General features: G+C 44.1%; 1 protein-coding gene across 8 annotated transcripts in view; it reads right to left on the reverse strand.

Moving 5' to 3' along the window:
* Positions 1-18166, reverse strand: part of SLC4A10 (solute carrier family 4 member 10) — a 1479043-nt gene that overhangs the window by 674231 nt on the left and 786646 nt on the right. For all 8 annotated transcript variants that reach the window (XM_069616332.1, XM_069616329.1, XM_069616333.1 and 5 more), the window contains exon 4: positions 13156-13294. In XM_069616332.1, the coding sequence (XP_069472433.1) occupies positions 13156-13294 (139 nt within the window). The remainder of the gene's footprint in view (positions 1-13155; positions 13295-18166) is intronic.

An 18166-nucleotide genomic window follows, 5' to 3' on the forward strand; every position in this document is an offset into this window, starting at 1 on the left:
TTGGTACTGTGTAGACAAGCAGCCCAGACAGCTAATACACTTCCATCCTGTCTGGAGTACTGCTCACCAAGCTGACTCTAGTATGATATCCACATGTTGTAGCTGTATAATTGTTTAACCTTAGTAGCCACCATGTCATAACCAGACATAGCATATAGTTAACAGCTTAACATGGCACCAGAGGTGTGGAACATTACAAAGTCACCTCTGCCTGTTGTAACGTGGTGTTCCAATAGCTGTCAGAAATGCATATGTGACTTTGAACCCGATCTGCTGAATGGTCCAGAGAAGTTTCTGGGGAAATCATGAGACTGGTCACAGCAAAGACACATGAGTGAACTACGCTGTTGGCATTGAGCATTATTAAAGTGGGTCTGATTCGCAGGACTCCTTTTCAATGATATAATTATCTGTATCACTGTAATAATACAAGTCAGAAAAACGAAGGTGTTCACATCCTCACACTTATACACTTTTAATAACATAGCAGTTAGTGCCCACACTCCAAGGATCATGATTGGCTGTGACATAGCTAGCATTATACTTACTTTACTAAGAGTGAAATACAACAGTAAACCTGCCTTCAGATAAGCAGAAGGAAGGCCAGTTTCAAATAGAGCAACCACTGTACTCTGGAAGGTCTGTCAGGCAAGTACAATTTAATTCTGCCCAACAGTGGACCTACAGAGCTGGTTGGTGGAGCAAGAAAATAGGGGGCACCAATAGCTACAGAAAGACCAGAGAAATGCTTTGAACTCCCTAATTTCACCCTGCTGCATCACTGTGGGAACAAGAAAGACACATCAAACGTTAATACAAGGAATATGAGGTGATAGGTCAGATTAATATATTTAACATTATGCATAGAACACAAATTCTCAAGGCTAGACCTTACAATGCTCTCACTACTCTCACTAAAGGCATCCCATGGCTACTGAAGAGTTCAATAGGGACCACACATAGAATCTACATGGTTATTCATGTACCAAGAACGGGGGTATCTTATTTTTCCTTAGTGTCCTATGAGGGTCTAGGAGTAAGAGACAGACACAAGAGTGGCATGTTGATTGGAAAATACATTTAGTCATGACAGAAATGGGGGGTGGGGGAATCCTTGCTATCCCTACCACTAAGAGGAGTTTCTCAGCCTCAACAACACTAGCTAATGGACCTGTCAGTGTCAGGATGTCCAAACTAAAGTTCACCGACCTGTGTCCAAATCCTAACCTGTCCCTCACAAACTAAACTTAATATAAGGTGAAAAGGGAAATGTCTTTTTAGCTGCCTCCCTGATGCCCAGCTTTGCAGATGCAAATGAAAGTTCAAAAACGGTGTAGAAAAACAAACAAAAGTTCCACAAGACATATGGGTTGATTCCCTTTTCCCAGAGTCTTTCCTGCGTTACACAAAGTGGTTCTCTGTATAAGTTCAGAAATGGTGCAGTGAAGCAAACACATGTTCCAGAAGGTCTGGGTGTTGATTCCCTTTTCCTAGAGTCTTCCCAGTCCAGGGTTACACAAAGTGTGTTCCTTGTGAGCAGACCTGCCTCCCAGGAGCTGCAACATGGTAAAATAGCCTGTTTCTCTCTCCAAAGCTGTGCTGTGATTTTCCTCTCACTTGCTGAGGTTTCCAGACCCTATTCTCCATACCCCTCTTGTTGGCTCACTCTCTTGCCAAGTAGGCTATAAGGCTATACCATGGTCTTCAATTCCCAGTTGTGTCTCTGTGTTTTCACTTTCACCCACAGCCTTGGTTTACTCTCTTGCCAAAGTCTCTGAGTGTTACTGGCACACATAAACGTTGTATTCCTCTTCAATATAGTTTGGGGAGCACTTCCCCAACATGGGTCCCAGACCCCCTTCACATGCTCATTCCCAGTGCTATTTTTATCAAATATGTCTGTATTCCACAGCTCTGGTTTACTCTCATACCAGCGTGTGTGAATGTCACTTGTTTCTGCAAAGTTGACCATTTACCCTGTCATAACTTGGGGTATGCCTTTCTCATATGGGTCCCAGACCTCACCCTATTTACAATGTATTTATTTAATGAGCACCAAAGCCTGCAGGCATCAGGGTGCTGACACAAACACAGTGGACTTGAAACACAGGACAAAACATTAAGTAACACGTAGCTCATTTACCAAGGGCCAGCAGAACGAATAGCAAGGCCAAAGCATAGGAGCAATTAACCAAATAAAAAGGTTTTTAGGTATTTCCGAAACACCTGCTATCGTTGGTCCAAACTTAGTTCCTTGGTAGCTTGTTCCGGGTTTGTGCAGCGAGGATGGGGAAAGAGCGCCCTGAGCCTCTAGCTCTTTTACACCTGGGAACGATCAAGTATCCAAAGTTATTTTAGCAGAGTGATCTCAAAGCGGCGTACAGTTTAATTCATTACTTGAGGTAGGCACGTGCATCAACATTGATGCATTTATGAGTCAAGGAATGGACCTTAAAACAGATTCTAGCTGACACGTTCAGCCAGTGAAGGTTCTTCCTAGCCAGGGAGATATGCTCCCCCCCCTTGGGATGTCACAAATAATTTGCACTGCTTCATTTTGAAGAATCTGGAGTCGGTTTATAGTGTTTTTATTTGCCCCAATCAAGAGGGCATTACAATAGTGCAGGTGAGGCATAACAATGGCTCAGACCAGAGTGTGATGATTTCTAAGGGACAGGAGAGGTGTGGCGTGTCTCAGTACATGCAAATGGTAGTGTGTGCCGCCAACCACTCCGTCAAAAATGTGCATTGGAGCCAAGGGAAGCGTCAACATAAACTCCTAGTATCTTAAAGGAGAGTTCCGGGACTTTTTTTTTATTGTCCCTACGGTTCGGCCATGTGTTTTTAAGCATAAATCGGTAGATGGTAGAAAACTTTCCTATGGACCTTACCCGACTTTTCGTCCATTATCGCACTCGAAATCAGCCGCCATTTTCTGATAATCCTATCACTTGCCGCATCGCCCTGGCTCACCTGCTTTTGCGGCACTAAATCAAATCCCCCGCCCCTGAGCCTGACATCAGCAGACGCGTACCGCCCATTTCCCAACGCCAAAGCACGTTTCGTGTCAACAATCGCTGCGCCTCAGCTAATGAAGTGTTGCCATGGAAATGGCAGGACGCCTCTTTCCTCAATAAGTATAAACACACCGTTTCACAACACACAGCAGCAGATTTTCGATTCCATTACTCTCTGTGTGTTACTTTGAGTATTCTGTGACTCGTTTCTGTGCTCTGGTCAGCTACCTTCGTTGATTGTAGCCCGTGTGAACAGATACCAGTACCACCGCTATAAATTATTTTACTTTCTTTACCACACAATGGCTACAATAATGCCGTATATGTAAGAGCCCGAGTACACCGAGGAAGAACTACTGGAAAGGCAAGCACGCGAAAACGATGGGGATTCGGACGGCAGTTGGGAGGACCAGTCAACGGATGAAGAGCCTGGACCATGTCGCATGGACGGCGTCTCCACCTGGTGCACGTGCAATCGGTGCGAGCTAATGCCAACTGAGGAGGAGAACTGCTGCTGCCGTGAAAATTCCGGGTGCTTGGCCTACATTTCGGAAGGCGAGCCAAGTCCGCAATGCATCACCGAGCTGCCAGAGTTCAGGGAAGCCTGCCTCTCACGGACCGTGTTGAGGATGATGATGGTGCTTATGCACGAACTTTGCGGCACTGTTCGTCCGCGTAATCCGAGTAACGAGTAAGTATACTCTGGTTGTGATGTCAGTGATGCCACTACTATTTCATGGTCGTCTCCCACATATAAAACTACATCTACATATCATTCGAATGCATGTAAATTGGTTCCATGTTGTGCATTTTCTAGATAGAATTTTTTTCAAAGCAGAATGACATTTTTTACCTGAATCGACAGTGATAAGAAAGTTGTCATTTTAATACAGTTTGCATCTTTCATTTTCACAGGTGGTACAGGCTGGTGGCCTATCGTTGCTTCACTTGGTGGCTTCACGGGAGGCTCGGACACCGCGTTCGGAGAGTAATACCTGCCTGTGCGGTACTTGCCATTAGACAACATTTCCCCAGCGACAGTGGACAATACCGCGGATTTTCCCTGGATGTGCTGCAACCGCAACTTTACAATGTGTAATGTTTATTATTTATGTTCAATTGAAATTAAGATCTAAAATAAAACCCAACATATATTTTAACAATGGTTGTTTTGATTTTTTAAATGAATCTAGTGTGTCTCCATTGAATAGTCTTCCTGTGCCTTGTCTTGTCACACCACATGTCTCCGGCCAGCATCCTCCCTCACGCTGGCCGCCCACCTTCAATCCACATAACCGTTGAACCCATATGCAGCAGACATACATATGTTATTTTGCGGGTTGGCATCAAGCCTCCCGGCCTTGCCTCCTCCCCCAAAAATACTTACCACACCACTTTGTTGAAGCGTTGGCAATAAAAGGAAGGCCGTTGGATTTTATTGATACAAAACATGGTTATAGGTAAATAATCAATATGGTTGATCATAATAAATCATCCTTTTGGGCACCGGGTACAGAGATGACCCCCTCTGGCCCGTGCCGCCTTGCCACCACAGGCCAGCCTGCTGCTGACTAACTGCCTAGGGATCCAGGGTCTCCAGGGTGAACTGCACCCATATATTCTCCTGGGAGGGTGAGGTATTTATAAACTCACCCCCCTGCCTTCCATGTACTAGATCCTGCAGCCTGCCTCTTACATGCAGTTAGATGGCCTCTCCTTGGTGAGGCCCTGCGGCAAACGAGTCTTGTCTGCACGACCACCGCCCCAATCCACCCCCCGCCCTATCAAAGGCAGTTCGCACCGGGGTACTTGCGCTGGCAAGTGGAGCTGTCAGGGAGCGATAAAGGCCAAGAGGTGCCAAAGACCATGTACACTTCAAAGTGGTCTATAGAGCATGGGTTGTTGTTCCCATGTCTACCTCCAGACCCCGTGTCTCCTGCCAAGCATCCCCCTCACGCTGGACGGCCCCCCTGCAATCCACATAAGTGTGTCTCCATTCACGAGTCTTCCTGTGTCTTGTCTGCACGACCACCGCCCCAATCCACCCCCGCCCTATCAAAGGCAGTTCGCACCGGGGTACTTGCGCTGGCAAGTGGAGCTGTCAGGGAGCGATAAAGGCCAAGAGGTGCCAAAGACCATGTACACTTCAAAGTGGTCTATAGAGCATGGGTTGTTGTTCCCATGTCTACCTCCAGACCCCGTGTCTCCTGCCAAGCATCCCCCTCACGCTGGACGGCCCCCTGCAAACCGCATAATGCCACGACATATACACGTCATTCATTCACAAACACACCCCTGTTTCGAATTCTTTATAACCCACTTCATATTTATAATGAGAACTTCTTTGCACTTTGCTAGTCAACCCGTGAAGGTGCTGGTTATCTGCTCTTCGTCTCTGTGAACATCCGTGACCACTTCGAGGAAACTCGTCAGTTTGCAACCTGTGAACTGCTCCCTGTTCTACGACAAGAAACTACTCTGATCCCTGCATCTAACTGTTTGCTCGTCAAGGTAAGGCCATGTACCATACTCATTTTGCGTCCAATTTCTTTTCGTTCAAGACAGTACATGCAAGGAACTAGTCACATGTTCTGAGTTTAGTCAAATTATTTTTCTATTTTTTTAAAGTTATTCAAATACTTATCCGCATGTGAATAACGTGTATAGTTCCAAGAACCAAAACATACCTTGCATTGAACCTTTTATGTGTCATTTAATTGTTTAACACATTGGTATTCATAGAGAATTGTTGATCTTTACTTTTCAGAACTTTCCACAATGCCTGCCTGTTCCATTGGCGGTTGCCCTTCGAAGACCCGTAATAAATCTGAAGGTACTATAATGCATGTTTTCCCTAAGACAATAGATCAGATAAGAGAATGGGTCCGATATTGCGGATATCCACCCTCTGAGCTTGAAAGTAGAGTCCTAGAAGTCTTTGCGGACAAGAGGGGTGATCGATACCGCATCTGCAGCAGGCACTTTACCTCTGACATGTACTCCACATCATTGCTAATAAAGAAGAACACACGACGAGCGAGGCGAAAATTGCTCTCAACCGCTATTCCCACTCTATTCGTCCACATCCCTCCACTGGTGAGTCAAGTTTACGTATTTATCTCTCGGCCTTGCGGTAGTGTGTAGCATTAGCTAACAATAATTTCCCCATTTATGTATCCACTCAATATGAAGGCGGAAGATTCTCCATCCGTGTCGTTATTGCAGTCATCAGCCACTTCAAGCGCCTATCGGGTAATCTTACTTGGCTATTCTGCCACTGACTTGTTTTAGGCATGTAAATCAATAGTTTTAATTTATCGTGTAATTATTTTACCTAATGGTACACCCTTGTACTCGTCCTCTAGTCTTTGCTTTCAGTTATAATTATTGTTATCCAAAATAATTCAAGTACTGTCTTTCAGGGAGATGCTGAGGAGTCCAACGTATTGACGACTACCGTTGATGTCACTCAGATGCTCGAGGTACGTTTCAGGACAGTTCCATCGATGGAGATCATCAGATCTTGCATTCTTGTAGCGTGATTGTTACACACAATGTTTCTTTCGTTTTTAGCCATTGATATGTCCTTCTGTCGTCGCCCTCCTATGTGTCTTCTTTTTTCAATATTGTGTTCATTACTAATGAAAGTCCTATGTTTCAGGGAGTCGATGGAGCATTAGTCCAAGAAGAAGGGGGAGCGTGCAGTTACGGGTCGGCGCAACAGCTTGCAGAAGTGTGCACCGCAGTCACATCGTCCCTTGATGTTCTTATGCATTTCGAGGTATGGATACTGACAGCTCGATCAAGCGAGATCATATGACTTGATTACATCCGCTATACTTCCTTCTTTATTAACGCAAGTACTATGTTTCAGGGAGATGACGGAGCTTCTTCTACAAGAACATCACCCCTAGTAGTTGATGCAGAATTCTGGGTGGTGACACTTCCAACGATCGAGCAAATCGAATCATATTTAGATATCCATTATTTATTTTAGACAACTGATCATTTGTGCAGGTCTATTTAGATGAGCCGTTCACGCCTGCACAAACTTTCTGTTCTTTTTATCAAAATAGAAAACCATACTAATGCAATTACTGTGTTTCAGGGAGTCACTGAAGCATCATCTTCAATAATAGCATCAATGGAAGTCTATGAGGAGCCTGAGGTATGGATCTTGACAGTTCCATCTAACTAGATCAACAATGCGTGAATAATTGTCGTTTGAATGTTCTACACAAAGCGTTCATTCGTGTTTTGCTATTGAGATGTACCTGGGTATTGGTCCCCAAGTACATTTTGTGTTTTCGATATTATTATACATACTAATGAAAGTTCTATGTTTCAGGGAGTCGATGGAGCGTCAGTGCGTGATGGATGTGCTTATCAGGAAAACATAGTCGTTGCAGCGCAAGAGGAAGTGGAGACATGCACACACGAGTCGGAGCAACAGCGTCCTGATGTTGAAGTTCGAGGCAAGAAAGTTTCAAAGAAAAGAAAGCAAAAGAAGGTTAGTGTCCTGGTCACTATATTATGTTGTTTTTCACTGTTAATAGTTCAATACTGTAAGTTATGTTTAAACTGAACACCCCTTTTCCAATCTGTCCTCTAGTTGCGAGTTGGTGTACGAACTAGATCTACACAGACAGTGAAGCGAACGAGAGATGTTGCTTGTCAAACCTTTTGGCAGGGACTTGAGACTGGAGAAGCATTGTGCCAATGGGAAGAATATGAAGTGATTGACAACGGAGCTATACCACCACCAGCCATTGATAGTGAATGTCCTCCTGGTAGTTCGGATGCAGTCGGAGATCAATTCACAGAATCCACACCCGCAAAAACTAAGACCGCGAGAAAGTTGAAGAAATTGTTTTATTCACCCATCGCTGGAGAAGGAACAGATGTTGCAATGGAAGAGAATGAAGTAGACGACAATGAAACACCATCAATATCACTGAACATAGCGGAAGACGATATCAGAGATTCTACCTTTCATGTGAGTGACATGTCCTCAACGTTACAGGCCGAACCAGCTGGGATGCAGAGTGACAGTATAAGGAAAGAGGCCAAATTCATTGTATTCGATAGTTGTTTGATTGATATTATTATTCGGATTAACTGTGGGCATTTGGTAGGTGGGGAAGTATGTGGGGAGCCATTGATTAATGTGACTCGTGCAATTCGAGGCACTAACCTTAAAATACATGCCACCTGTACAAAATATCATCCTTTCACATGGTCTGCACAACCTATGCTGGGACAACTGCCAGCAGGCAATCTACTTTGTGCAGCGGCTGCACTTTTTAGTGGTTCAAGTTTTAAAAAATTAGAGTCTTTCTTTCAGTTTGTGGGAATCCATTTCATTGCGAAAACTCAGTTCTACAAATACCAAACCGATTATCTATTTCCAGCCATTAGCGAAGCTTGGAGAATGGAAAAAATGTCTATTGATAGTACATTCGCGGGCAAACGGTTCAGGCTAGCCGGTGATGGACAGTGCGACAGCCCAGGATTTTCAGCCAAGTACTGCACCTACCACTTTCAGGACATGGAAAGTAAGAAAATTGTGAGTTCGGTGGTCGTGCAGGTGTCACAAAGTACATCCTCAGTGGCCATGGAGAAAGTTGGCTTTGTAGCATCATTGCAAGAACTACAATCGCGGGGAATGGTGATCGACCTGATAGCCACGGACAGACACGTTTCAATTGCCAAGACAATGAGAGAACAGTACAAAAATATAAATCACCAATTTGACGTTTGGCATCTTGCAAAATCAATCAATAAAAAATTGTCGGCTGCAGGTAAAAAAAAAGAATTGCAAGGTATTTCACAGTGGTCCAAGTCAATCAGCAACCATCTTTGGTGGAGCTCAAAAACATGTGGAGGGTCGTTGGAAATTCTACTGGAAAAATGGCGGTCAGTAATGCCACACTGTACAAACGTTCACCGATGGAACACGAACCAACATTTCCACAATTGTGAACATGGCCATTTGTCCACAGAGGAGGCACGGAAGAAGAAGTGGTTGATTCCTTCATCACCCACTCACAAAGCCATTGAAAAGATTGTATTTGATAAAACTATAACAAAAGCTTTGAGGGGACTCACGGAATTCTGCCACACAGGAGATTTGGAGGTGTTCCACAATATGTGCCTAAAGTACAGGCCAAAACGATTGCATTTTGGCATGGAGGGCATGATAAATCGGACTCTTTTAGCGGTCTTGGCACATAACCATAATGTTGGCCGTCAACAAAGTAGGACGACCGGAACTTTAGGGACGCTTCGCTACAATAAGGCCTTCACTAAAAGAAGTAAACAATGGGTGATCAAACCAGTGTTTGAGGATATGCAATATGAGTTTATTGAGAAACTTATTGTTGACGTCTTAGATAGGCACATAAATGGAGTTGTGAACGAACCTGTGCAGGGGACAACTGCATTGCCACCCAACATTGCCTCTGTTCCATGTCCACCTAAAGAAGAACTCATTGAGAAATACACATCACGGTTTAAATGATTGTAATTTGATTGTCTGTTCTCTCGAGTCTCCTCATGTCGCAGGCCCATTGAATATGTGTATCTATCCAACCTTGTTCATTTGCGCATTAAATTAAACCAAACAGTAATATAAATCATTTTTCAAAAAATATAGAATGTCTCCGTATTTATGGTTCTGTGGGGCTGCAAAGCACGCAGACAAAATGCAAAGATGGAGTGTAAATTTCAAGTCCTGTGAGAATGCCTTACACTGAATGTAGCTAACTAGGAATGTGTGCTCGTTCAAAGTGAAGGTCAGCTGCTTTGATTTTTTCTCGGGTGCCAGAATGGCCCACGACTCAGTATAAGGTTCTATTGTTATTTGACCTTGACAGGCCGGGACCACGTAAGAAACGATAATGAATATAATTTCAGAAACGAAAGCCATTTCATGTTCGTTCATTAGAAGAAATAACGTCGGCATAGAAGGAGTGTTATTTCGGGGCTGCCCTACGCACAGACACAATGGAAAATGCAAATATAATGTAAGTAACTCTTTAGATGAGTTTATACCGCAATTTAATTACTATACAGTAGCTTTAAAGACGGGTTAAGTTGTACTTGTTCGTTCTATGTGGCATATTGTTTTGTACCACGCACTATCTTGGGGAGAACCGTCTCCTTTTACGGAAGCACCTCAAAACCTTTGCTTCTGCTTTCTCTCTCCCTCTCCCCTGCTACAACTGGTCCACTGTCTGCGATCTCGGTCCTGGGCCCTTCCACTCTCCACCTGCACTCCCTGTCAACCCCTGCACTGAGGGACTGTCTCAGTATCCTACAGCCCCCCCTTGACGTTTAAAACCCAGTTGCACTGTCCTAGCTATGAAATAATTTCCAGACCGAATATATAAAATGAATAATTTTAATAAAGATCTGATGGTGAGACTAATTTAATTTTTTATGTTTTTCAAACAGGTACTTCACCCATTATTGTCTGTGTCACGAGTACCAGACACCGGCGGACGGCTTTTTCAACCGCCAGTTGCTTCTCCGCGTGAACAACGTTACCACCCTGACCATTTTATGGGACGATCGCCAAGTACAAGTATGCCCTTACGCGGTACTAACGGCTAGATGCAACATACAGACCGTTGTGGTGGCCTAGTGCCTCGTTGTTGGAACAGCCATGCGATTATCAGTGCGACCGAAGAGCTTATTTTATCGTAAACCAACACCCTGTGTACTGCACACGAACATCGCTTGCCTCAAGACGAACTATTTTGGATCGAGAGCAAATAAAAATGAAAATCGCTGAATATTCTCTAAACATTTGATGTCCAATAAATGTACTTTGCCAAATGTACAATCTTGCAGTTTGCTTTTAAACCACAGTTTCATATTCCGAATTGTGGCGCTGTATTGTGAGATGATCTCAGACCCTGTGTACAGCAAAGGAACATCGCGTGCCTCAAAACGAACTTTTTGGAACGTGAGCAAATAAAAATGAAAATCGCTGAATATTCTCTAAACATTTGATGTCAAATAAATGTACTTTACCAAATTTACAATCTTGCGGTTTGATTTAAAAGTACAGTTTCATATTGCGAATTGTGGCGCGCTGTGTTGTGTGAGCTGATCTGTGTTGATTTCCGGGTTCTGTGTGGAGTCGCGTAGAAGACGCCTGGGCGCGTTTGCCTACGCAGCACAGTCACGTCACGGATAGAGGCGGGGAATATGAATGTTTTGATAAAGTCTGTTTCAGGGGCGGGGGATTTGATTTAGTGCCGCAAAAGCAGGTGAGCCAGGGCGATGCGGCAAGTGATAGGATTATCAGAAAATGGCGGCTGATTTCGAGTGCGTTAATGGACGAAAAGTCGGGTAAGGTCCATAGGAAAGTTTTCTACGATCTACCGAGTTATGCTTAAAAACACATGGCCGAACCGTAGGGACAATAAAAAAAAAGTCCCGGAACTCTCCTTTAACCCTGTCAATGTAGTTTATACATCTTCCCTCAATATACATGTGGGTATACTCTGAACCTAATTTAGTCCTGGCTTGCATAGATCAAAATATCAATAGCTACGTCTTTTCACTATTCAGACACATCAAGTTACTGGACATCCAACTTTTTACCGAACCATAGATGTAAACTAGTCTGATTGAGTCAGCTTCGTAATCTCCACTGAACTCAATCAGGAGTTGAGTGTCATCAGCATAGTCCATAAAATTGAGTCCCTGGATGGTTAAGAGATTGCAAAGGGGCTTTATGTAAAGATTGAACAACGAGGGAGACCAACAAGCCCCCTGCAGAACACCACAATGTATAGGTTCAATGTCAGAAGAGGCATCTGGGGTTGGGACATAGATTCCTCAAGATTTCTGTAAATCTCGAATAGTTTATTGATGTTATTTTCATCCAACCCTTCACTTAGTTGTTCACAATAGTATCTTGCATTAATGTTCCTTCAGTCCACAGCCTTGATTTACTCTCCTGCAAAGGCCTGTGAGTGTCCCTTTTATTTGCAAAGTTTGTATTTCCCCCTGTTTCTGTTCGGGGTATGTGTATCTGCGTTGGGTCCCAAACCCTCTCCACTAGGTTTCTTAACCACGGTGAATGGTCCTCCTTCACTTTGCTTTGTGCCCCATATGCTCTCTGGGTCCACCCAACCTTTAGACTAGCCACTGTGGTACCTGTAGGGCCTTAGCTGTGTCTTTCCATCTGCTTACAGGTTTCTAAGGGGCTGTGGTGGCCTCTCGGGTTCAACGGGACCCTCCATGTTCCATTGTGTGTCTCTTCTGCACTTCACCACTGATTTGGTGTCAGCATAGCAGCTCTGGTAATGGACAGGTAAGTTTCTTCTTCTTCTCTAGTCTGCTACCTTCTTTGTCGGTCCTCTGTGGGTCTGACTTCCTCCTGCATACCGTCAGCTTCTTTCTGCTGTGCGTCTATGCGCCCTTGCAAAGTGCTCAGTCCGCACCAAGCTGAGAATGAAGACGCCATTGTTCTCTTCCCTCTCTGCCTTTAAATGACAGCAGAGCAATCATGTTGTCACAAGGGCTAGAGCGTATGCCTCTGTTCCTGTTAGTAATCTTCATTACTCATGTCATCCTCCTCCTTCTCCTCGTCTGAGTACTGCTATTAGATGCCATCTGAGTGTCTTTCTCTTCAGTGATCTTCTCTTGAGAGGTATCAAAATAGCACATTGTGGCACTTGGTGGAGGGGTAAGAGAAGGGTAGGGAGGGAAGGATGAAGAGCTAAAGGGATACCACGTTCTCCCTATGTGGTCACTGCTCTCAATGGGTTCTCCCCCCATGCGATCCTCTTGTTGTGTTCCACCCCCAAGGAGAGTATCAGGTAGCAGCCTCACCACCCTGGCATCATGGGGGCTTCCCCATATAAATCAGTGACACTATGTCACATTTCTCATTGATACAACATAAGCTATGCTTATCATTGCTTTCACTTTCCAGGATGTCACTTGAGCTCATTGGCTACAACTAAACCCATTGAAGAAGGGCAGCCACTAGTTTGTGCATCTAATGGTTAATATCTAGTTTCACAAGCTAGCCTTCAGTAAAACTACATATAATACACTTCAGTTAGTGTTTGGTCATTGAACATGAACTATGGTTTATAATTTATAATTACATGCTCACCTGGCTGTTTCTCTCCACTCTGCATCCTCTCCTTCACGTAAACAAATTTCATCCAGCTCTGTAAAGAGGTCATGGGGAATATGCTCTTCATCATCATCCTCTGTCCCGAGAATGAACTGGACTCTCTGGGATGGCGTGTCTGTAGAAATCAAAATCAAATTGAACAATTAATTCCACTGAATAGTGTGGGATTTCAAAAACTTCTGAAACTTTCTTTCTTTTCACATGCTCATAACTAGGGTGCAGAGATGTCAGTGCTATTTGCCCCATGACATAAAAGTATAAAATGTATGCAGTGCTTTGTCCAACATTCTTCCCACTTTGATGTACTGAACTCATTTGTGTTATTATTATTGAATTAAATTGGACTCAATGGGCCTCATTATGACCCTGGCACTCCCGTAATCAAGGGGGCTGGTACGGGACCGGCCCCCTTCATTACGGTAGCGCTGATTACGAGGTTCCCTTTGCGGGACCTGGATCAGACGTCTGGTAAAACTTGTAATGTGCCCGTTATTACCTCCCTCCCCATTCCCATTGAGCCCTATGGGGGCTCAAATGGGAAAGGGGAAGGGTTCCTATGTCGGAATGACCCGGTAAGTCCCCATTGCAGGAACCCGGTACTGGAGACCGGTTTGGAGACAGCCATGGTGCTAATAGCACCATGGCTACCTCCAAACTCGTAATGAGGCCCAATGTATTGACTGCGCAAGGATGAAGAGCTGAGTCCGTCTTTTTTCCAGAATTTTCACCTGTGTGCTACAAGATAAATGGGGTCATTACGAGGACGGCGGTAGGGGGTTAACGGCACCGGTAAGGATGCCGGTGCCGTTAACCCCCTACCGCTGCATTCCGAGGTCCCTTAGCGGGTCTCACTAAGGCAAGCTGGTAAAACCAGCGGTCCTTAGCGGGAGCCGCTAAGGGACCAGGGAGCTAATAACGGGCCCGTAATTTACGGGTAACGGGTCCGTAATTTACGGGCCCGTTATTAGCTCCTTTCTCATTCCCATTGAGCCCTATGGGAGCTTGAATGGGAATGGGGAATGGCTATCAGAATGGGGACTTACCAGGTCCTCCAAGATTGGAATGACCCGGTAAGTCTCCTCGTAATGACCCCCAAATAGTTCTAGGGTGACCACTTATCACGATTTATCTTCCCAATGTTGCCATTTAGGAGTACATAAACACATTTGGATTTGAAAAACATATGAGCATATAACAGAATATAAAATTGTATACTAAAATAAAGTAAGTGCCAATGGATTTTAAAAAAACACACCAAAGTAAATTTACTAAGGATTCAGACCGCATGATAGCTATCCGTTAACAGAGTAATCAGCCATGAGACTTTATTTCAGTAAAAGCATCAATGGGAACAAGAGCAATGCCCGGCCACTCCTCTACAGGAGTTGAAGCTTGCCTTGTTTGGCGTTTGCTTACCATTATATGTGTTAGTGCATTTGTCATTCAGTGAACTATGGCCAAATCAAGCCTTCCAATAGTGACCAGTGATTTAGTTTATTAGTTAAACCTTTTCATTGAGACCCCTCTAGTGTAGTGTTTTTTTAATATCAGTTACACAAGGGAAGCACCAGTGTTTGCAACTAACAAGGGGAAGACAATACAATAGACACAGCATTTGGCTTGGCTGCAGAAATTGTTTTCCTAAGTGTTGTGAAAAATATGCTCCTCTCACAACGTGCTTACTCAACAAGACTACCCAAGGATTCCATTGAAGCTAAGATGGCAGCGGGCATAATGGCAAGTGCCAGCAGCAAATACACAATACATTGATAAACTAATCCCTTTGATAAGGACCTTCTGGCTTCTGGACACCATGAGAGGGTGCGAGAGTTACCTTGTAGCAACACAATTCTATTTAGTATAAAACAGTATGAATCATAGCCCAAATATGAGAATTGGGAGTTTTAGAGAATCAAAAACCACCAAGGTTCCGAAAAACGAATTTGATCAAAATAAAAAAGGAGGAATTACATTAAATATGAAAATAATATAACACTAAAGGGAGAAAATGAAAAAAACGTGTTGCCGAAAAGCACAAGGTGTACATGCATTTCAGGTCTCACATTCAAAGCGAGGCCAGGCATGGGAAAATATGTGCAAACAGGGAGCATATTGAAGACATCATCCTAGTAGAGAGCATTGTTGGCATAAGATTTATTCTAATTGGCAGGACATTCAACGGCCATCTTTGCCAAACATAAAGGGTATGCAAGAGAAAGAGCATTGAAGGTCAAGCAGTCCAGCCAAAGACCCACAAATGTAATTAAACTTCATGAAGATGAAAACGAATTTTGAGTGAAGTGTGGGCACCCATTCTAAATTGTGCTAGCGGGTGCACAGAAGTTATTAGGAGAGCAAAAGAAGCAGGGAGGCTAGCGAATATTGCCAGTCACCATCCAATATGGAAATGATCTTACCCTGAAAATTGACACAAGGATAACTCTTTTGGCCTTTGGTGCATGGCTCACTGTGCCCATGACCATGGGCCTCATTATAACATTGGCGGTCCGGTAACAACAGTGCCGGTGCATACAGTGCCAGTGCAACCATCCTCTCCATTCCCATTGAGTCCTTATGGATCATAATTGAGTCACTTTTTCCAACGCCTGGCTTCAGTGACCGCCAGGGCTGTAATGCCCTGGTGATTCCCCATTGCCAGGCGCCGGAGAAAAACATAACTCTGGCGGCAGCTGTTCCATTTTTACTGGCACGGTTACCGCTGGGGGTCGTAATGACCCCCCATGCCTTTTTAACCATCTTTACGTATGATAAAGCAAAGTAACAAATATAAGAGAACACCATTTCAACGTGTGCAATGTGCTCTTAACATTTCTTACAATATGCTGTGATTCCTGAAAATATAATATCGCACTCACCGGGCCTCAATTGCCTTAACTGTATTTGGCCACCGCACCCCCCAATTCAGAGTAAGAGTTACATTGTCACACTGTGTAAATCACAGATATTGAGAGAGTTTATTGCATGGGTAGCTATGTGATTTTGGTCACTCTGAGCTTGGTATTTGTTGAAACTGTTTGGCGGAGTGGAGCTGCAGATTGGAGCTGCAGTCTGAGTTACTGAGCATTCCTGATTTTCTAACTGATCGTTAGTCTGTCTACTCTGTTTGTTCACCTGAAGGAGGAGCTGCACTACACCTTAAAATGATCATTGCGGCCGTGGAGTGGGCCGCAGAGTTACTTGGCCTTCCTGATTTCCTAACTGATCCTGTGTCTGTCTACACTGTTTGTGCACCTGAAGGAGGAGCTGCACTACACCTTTAAAAGCTCATTGCAGCCGCAGTGCGGGCCACGGAGTGGAGCTGCAGCGTGGTACTGCAGTCTGAGCAGTCCGAGCGAGATGGTGAGACACGTAATATAAAAAAACAAAGATCTCATTCCTGCAAGACCTTGAGGTGACTCTGACAGCCTTACTTTCAATTTGTAGATTTGTAGAGTGTTTCTACACTTCTTTGAACTGTGTGAGCTAGAAGAAGTTGTTAAAGGCCAAGTAAGAACAGCGGTCTCTCGCCCTCGATTAATTTGCGGGATCCAGCCTGTTAAAGTCATCTCTGAAGAACAATCCGTGTTACCTTTAAACGGTGAAGTGAGCACTGCCTTTGACTCACTCGTGGTATTCAGCTTGTTACAGTTACCTTTGGAAAAGAAGCTGCGTCACGTTCATACAGCGAGCTGAGGACTGCAGGCTCTCGCCCTTGATTCACTCGCGGTATCCGTCTCAGCAAAGTCATCTTTTAAGAAGAAGCCATGTAACGTATATACAGAGTTATGAGGTCTGCAGGCTGCTGCCTTTCACTCACCTGCCGCATTTGGCTCAGCAAGATTAATTCTTAAAGGCCAGCTATATTTATATCAAATCTATCTTGGAAGGGGCAAAAAGTTGCATTTATTACTGCGTTCTTTCCATAAAAATGTGCCTAAATTGTATAATCTGCAAAGTGTGGTTTTAGGCGAATTTACCAGCACCAAGGTCCACATGACAACCATGCCCCCAAAGATAATATACACAAAATAATGGGGTACCTCATTTAGAGCATATAAAAATGGGGCAGGGTTATCGCCTGCAGAGTGCTTTTGCGAAAGACCTGCAAAAAATGTGGGGGCTTTATTAAAAGCAGCAACTGCATCTCCATCAGCGAACCCCCTACTAAAAAACAACTGTCTTCTAATTTAAATTATACCTTAACAGCTACCACAATTGGGAACTATTTCCCACACGTATCCAGAGATCACCTTCCCTGCCCCCACCCCGTTCCACTCTGATGAAGAACAGGGAAACCATCATCCATCTGAGCCGACTGTGGATCATGCAACCAATGTACATGCTTTACTCCCTGAAGTGAACGGAGAGGGGGAACCACCGGTAGCCATCGACTTCTCGTATGAACTTAATGGTATATCAGCCATTTGGGAAGATATGGAAGGAGCCAAAGACCCATTACCCGGATCCTCACCCTGGATTAAGGATGGTCCCGTTAGGGCCGAAATTCTGGGGGCATCAAAAGATCAGGGGCTGGGCACCACCTCAATAGTGGCCCTCAATTTCGTGCTCAGTTCCCTTGTGAAAGTATTTGAAAACCTGAAATCAGAAGTCCAGCAACACTCTGGAATTCTGCTTGAAATCACGAAAGATCTAGACATGAGTGAGACATCTATGATAACCTTAAAATCAGCAATAAACAAATCCAAGGGAAAAATTGTGGCACTCTTGACCTCAATGTCTAAGATGCAAATGGAGAAAATGTATCTATTAACTAACCAGTGGGTTGATTTAAAAGATGATCTGGTAAATTTGAATGTGAAAATGGATCAAGGCCTAAAGGTCAACGCTCAGAATAACTGTACGAATTGTAAACAGAAACTTATGGCTATTTCTCCTGAGTTTGATGCGAATGACACACCACTCTCATTATCGGTAATGGATGAATTTATACGGCTACCCCAATTAGCTGAGTATGAAGAGGTTCCCA

This window comes from Ambystoma mexicanum, chromosome 9 (genome assembly GCF_040938575.1).
Source record: "Ambystoma mexicanum isolate Mex_15411 chromosome 9, UKY_AmexF1_1, whole genome shotgun sequence".
Taxonomy (NCBI): Eukaryota; Metazoa; Chordata; class Amphibia; order Caudata; family Ambystomatidae; genus Ambystoma; species Ambystoma mexicanum.